Source organism: Echeneis naucrates, chromosome 5, assembly GCF_900963305.1.
Source record: "Echeneis naucrates chromosome 5, fEcheNa1.1, whole genome shotgun sequence".
In the NCBI taxonomy this organism is placed as follows: domain Eukaryota; kingdom Metazoa; phylum Chordata; class Actinopteri; order Carangiformes; family Echeneidae; genus Echeneis; species Echeneis naucrates.
The window spans coordinates 1,772,040-1,777,529 of NC_042515.1; the positions used below are offsets into that span (position 1 = coordinate 1,772,040).

At 52.5% G+C, this 5,490-nt stretch overlaps 1 protein-coding gene across 1 annotated transcript; it reads right to left on the reverse strand.

Annotated features, from left to right (window-relative positions):
• Positions 1 to 673: 673 nt before the first annotated feature.
• gdf5 (growth differentiation factor 5) lies at positions 674 to 5,216 on the reverse strand. Its single transcript, XM_029502549.1, has 3 exons — positions 4,735 to 5,216; positions 4,423 to 4,668; positions 674 to 2,006 (listed from the first exon to the last, which is right to left on the reverse strand). The coding sequence occupies exons 1-3, from the start codon at positions 5,213 to 5,215 to the stop codon at positions 1,063 to 1,065; spliced, it is 1,671 nt and encodes a 556-aa protein (XP_029358409.1). The 5' UTR covers position 5,216; the 3' UTR covers positions 674 to 1,062.
• Between the last annotated feature and the right edge of the window lie 274 nt (positions 5,217 to 5,490).

Genomic DNA, 5,490 nt, shown 5'->3' on the forward strand with positions numbered 1-5,490 from the left:
GACGGACCGCTAACGCTGACCAAACATTTCCTGTTTTTGTTCACATTAAAAGCAACCAGTTTTACCGCCAAAATCAGCCAGTTCATCAGCGGCGTGCCGGACAGATGAGCGACCAATGGGAAAAAGGCCTGTTTACCTGTCATCGTGAATCAGCCGCTTCCCGAGACGCAGGAAACGAGACAACATGTAAATAAATCCACGTGCACGGATGCAGTTTTATTGCCAAACACCAATGAAACGCTGACGGATCAAAGAGTTATTCTGGGGTTAAATTCTAATTTGGCATCTGATCGTTTTACAAATTCCTGTGAGAGTTTAGTCTGCACAGCCTGAAGTAGTCGGGGGGGGGCAAAGGTTCAGACTGATAGGAGTTTGGAGCTCAGTCAATTAGACATTTTTGTCATTTTTTTTTTTTTATTGAAGAGCAGTTTATGCAACTTTCCCACATTTGGAGCAGGTCAGGTTAGCACTTCATCACTGGCTGGTATTTATACATCAGAAATTCTTCACATGCTTTACAAAAAAAAAAAATCTGGGATAAGGCATACGACGAATCCACACGTCCATGTGAACGGACGAAGGCACAACGGCAGGTAAGTGCTGCAAAAAGGGCATTTTTTTTAAGAGTATAATTCACTAATAAACTTTTTACAACAATGGGGACGCAAAGATACAAAACTGAAGAGGAATAAAAAGGAGACAAAGCGTTCACCTGAAGGTGTCTCTGTTTTCGGATATCTGTTTGTTTATGGCTCCTCTCGGATGCAACGTGGACACTCCACACATGTTTCACTGAGTGGGCGTTAAAGAGCATCACCTCCGTGAATTTATCTTCCTCTGTTTAGTCTTTAACAGTCTTTGGTATGCAGCCTGTTCGTCCACTTGAGTGTGAAAAATGATGTCTGTTGCATAACAGTGAGTTCGGTCACATTCAGCTGAAATAACAGTTTCGCTCAGTGTCGGTCTCAAAAGTTTCTTAAAAGGCCTAAAAGGTTAACAAACAAGTCTGCGTTTCCTCGAAGCGAAGGAGCAGGAAGTGTCTCTCCGTCTGTCCGTCCTTCGCTACCTGCAGCCGCACGCCTCCACCACCATGTCTTCGTACTGCTTGTAGACGACGTTGTTGGACGAGTCGATGTAGAGTATGCTGATCGGCGTGAGTCGTGTTGGGACGCAGCAGGTGGGCGGCGCCGACTCCGGGTCCATGGAGTTGATGAGGGTCTGTATGATGGCGTGGTTGGTTGGCTCCAGGTGGGAGCGGATGGGGAAGTCACAGGCGCCGTCGCAGTGGTACGCGTTGTACTCCAGCGGCGCGATGATCCAGTCATCCCAGCCCATCTCCTTGAAGTTCACGTGGAGGTGTTTCCGATTGCAGCGCGGCCTGGCCTTCGCTGCCTGGTGATGGGGGAGGGGCTGCGGCTGCTGCAGCGGTTTTTTGGACCCCCTGGCTGGTGGAGCTCGGCGCATTCGCCGCTGTGTGAACAGATACTCGTAGACAGTTTTGTTGTCGTTGCCCGACCGCGCTTTGATCTCGTTATAGAAAAGGTCGCGCTTCTTGCTTTTGCCGAAGGCCAAGAAGAAGGCCTTTTCCTTGTTGGTCCTGCCGGGCCGGGCGAAGCCCAGAGCACGCAGGTCCGTGGGCCGACCGCCTCGGTGCTCCAGGGCCTCCAGTTCGAAGCACAGCTGCTGGGAGTGCTGCTGTTTCAATCCCTTGAAGACTTTCCAAACGTCAAACACTTCCCATTTGCTGCCGAACGCGCTGACCAGCTCCTCGATGGTCTTGGTCTGGAGCAGAGCGGCTTTTTGTTTACCTGAAGCGCAGGTGTACAGCTTCAGGCACGGGGACGCCCCCTCTCCTCCTCGGCCTCCGTCCGAAGCCACGGGGGCTCTGAGGGGGTCGGACAGGCGCTTCCTCAGGATGCGGAGCTCGGCCCCCAGGAGCCCGTCTCGCTCCAGAGAGCTGATGTTGAAGTGATACCTCTGCCGTCTCAGCTGAGGCCCCCGCTCATCTGCAACGACAGAGCGGAAGACACAAACATCAGCCTGGGAGGTAAAACCAAACGCACACACCTAACGTAAAAAGTGCAGGTGCAAACAGGAGGTGGGTGAAGGGGAGGACACACAAACAGATGGAGACACACACGTGCAGGCAAACATCCACACACGCCAGCAACTGAAAATTCATCTGCGACTATTTCGATGATCACGTCGTCATTTGGTTGATCAAACCATGATCTGGCGCTTTTTCACAATTTTCTGACATTTTACAGACAAAAGGTGTCATTTCTATATTCATATTTCACAGCCTGCACAGACACACACACACACACACACACACACACAGTCCTCCCAGTGCACAACCCAAACCTGATCCTGACCTGAACCGAACCCGAACACCTGAAACCAGGTCTTCCCCCCGATGCAGAGTCCTGACTTATCAACAACGTGCTGACGGGGTAAAGATCAAAATGGTCAGAACGACAGCTTTACATGAACGCACACTCATACGTGCACATTTACACAAACATGCACTCGGACATCAGGAACAGCGGAATGTTTTCTTTTGTTGTCAGTGAGCAGTGACCCTCTACGTCTAAATGAAACACACAGCAGCAGCAGAATGTCTTCTTCTCACAACGCACACACTCGTTCCCATCCAGAACTACTTTGTTGTAAAATTTGTGTTGACACACACACACACACAACAGGTAGCCGTGCTAAAGACAGCGCCATAATGTTGAAGCTGATGCTAGATGAGCACTGATGAACGGTCTCCCGTAACCGCGGTGACAGAGCCCGACAAAAACCTGGAGTAAAACACTTCAACGTTTTCTTGGCTGTAAGTAACAAAAATTAAAGTTTTGTGTTCTTGTTTTCATGAGATGAAAGAATTACACAAAACGTCTGTAGTTTTCAGCGCAGAGTCCCATTTTCTGTTTGTCTGTCAGTGATTTTAAAGGCGAAAGCACACAAAGTCGTTTTTTGTTATTTATGTGTTGAACATGAAAACCACATAACTGGAAGGTGAAACACAACCCCATGCTACGTCGGCTGAAGTGTGAGCAACTTGGCAAACGGGAGAGGAAAGAAAGAAAGAAAGAAAGGAAAGGGGGAAGTGAATATGAAGGGGGGGGGGGTAGGCCATCAGTTACACCTCCTCCCTGCTCCTCAACATGTGGAGGAGGTCACCGGCGATTTGCTGAGGACACGCTAAGCAAATAAAGCCCAAATTAAAAGTACATTAAGTGCTCGAAATGTAAACCTTTAGCAGGACTAGAAACATCGGAGCGGTCATTAAAACATTGTTTTAAACAGTTTTACACCGTAAAGATAACACCAGGCAGGAGGGGGCCGCCCAACTTGTGGATGTGACGGCTGTTTATTTACCCTCCTGAGGCCGCAGATCCCTGGGAGCTGCCAATGAATGACCAGATGGCTGGAAACACACAAGATAAGTATGAATACACACATCCACACATGTGAATGTGCACAGGCATGTGGTAGAGCTTAACGTCCCTGGAAAGCATAAACATCAGGGCTGTGCAGAAGATGTTGCTAAATCCCAGACGATGCACCGAGAAACTTTATCCAACTGTAGCTGAAAGCCGATCGCTGCAGGAGGGAAAGTGGACGGACGTTTTGGGAAGCACGGCTGGAAACCCCAGAAAGCTCAGGAAGGACTTTTACTGATGTCGCTGCCAAATGAGCCAACTGAGGATCTGTCGCTCGTGTGGCTTTTGGAGGAAGACGGACCCGGATGACATGATGCCTTCAGACAGAGCCAGACTAACTGCCCCCCCCCCCCCAGCAGCTCCTACATCATGATCATCAATCTGAACCTCTAACTCTCCTCCACCTCCCAAAGAGCAGAGCTGCCCCACATGTATGTGTGATGGTTCGCTCTGCAGCTTTGAAGTCTGTTCCAGCGGCGTTATGAGTAACAGAGTCATCTCTTCTTTTCCCATCGTCCCCTCTGAACCCCCCCCCCTCCAGATGCTCTGTCTTATTCTGGGCTGCTCTTCCTTTTAAACACCCCTAAACATACATGTCTGCAGTTGGACAGTTTACAGTATCACCCCCCCCCCCCCCCCCCCCCCCACTTCCTCCTCCTCTCCTCCTTTAAACAATATAGGAACCTCCAGGTTGGTGTTTCACCCCCCCCCCTCCTTTTCCTGACAGACCAGTCAGGGAGTCTGAACACCAACGAGGTGAACTGATGTCAAACCTGAGAAGAAGAACAGTGATTTGCCCCCCCATGTCTCTACTGCTGCCCCCCCCCCCCATGTCAGGGCAGCACCAACCAACCACAGAATTAATAAAATCCGTGTTTGTAGGTTTCAAAGTGTGTGTGTGTGTGTGTGTGTGTGTGTGTGTTGGGGGGGTGAATAACGTTTTCCTGATTTAACTTTGTTCAGTGTTGTTTACCTTGTCCTTTATCCACGAAGCTGGTGATGGTGTTGGCCAGACCGGCGTCGTGCAGCGCGCTCCCGTTCAGGTCTCCGGTGGACAGGGACCAGTACAGAGACAGCATGTAGTCGTGCGGGATCACCAGCGGCTGCTTGTGATGCGGCTCCCGGTCTCCCGGTCTCGGGGCCTTGTAGCTGGATCCCCGCTGCGCCACCGGAGGCGCGCTCTGCTGCGGCTGCGGTTTGTGCGCCACGGCGGCTCTGGCTGCAGCTTTCCCAAAATGTCTTCCCGGAGGTCCGCCGCCTCCACCTCCACCTCCACCTCCTCCACCTCCACCCCCTCCTCCCCCGGCCGCGGTCCTGACTCCTTTCCCAGCCGCAGGAGCGTGCGCCTTGAAGTGCGCATCCCCGCCGGGCAGCCAGGAGCGCACGGCCTCTCTGCGCCCCGGACCGGCCGCTCCGTCCCGCTGCTGCTGCTGATGATGTCCGCGGGTCACCGAACCGGACCCGCCGCGCAGAGGAGAGGATGTGAGCGCGCTTCTGCTGCCGGCAGGCTCGCCTTTGATTAACGGCGGACCGGCGCGGATACGCGTGATCCGGGCCGGACTCACCGGTGCCGGTTTCCACGTCCCGGTGCCGGTCAGCGGCGTCCTGGCCGCCGCCGCTCTTCCCTGGGCGTGCTCCGCAGCCTCTCCGAGCCGGCGGTGCTGGTGCTCGCTCGGTCCGGTCCGGCTGAGGGATCCGAGGACCGGGTCCAGGTAGACCAGAGTCCAGCAGCTCAGCAGGAGACAAAGACGCTTCGCAGCTTTCATCCTAAAGCCCTGCAGCCTTCTGCATGGCAGGGAGGAGCAGTCTGTTCAGAATCACCGGACCGGTTCGGTTCAGAAGAAGAAGAAGAAGAAGAAGTCCAGTCCAGTTCGGTCCGAGTCTCTCATTCTCTGAGGTCTCTCTCTGCTCTGCCGGAGGGGGGGTGAATAAAAAGCGCTTCTCCCATCTGAAAAGGACTACGGACATATGCGAGGCTGTAAAAGCAAAGATGTGGACAATAACTGGCTTTTATTAGCTGAAGAAACAAATCCTGCAAACC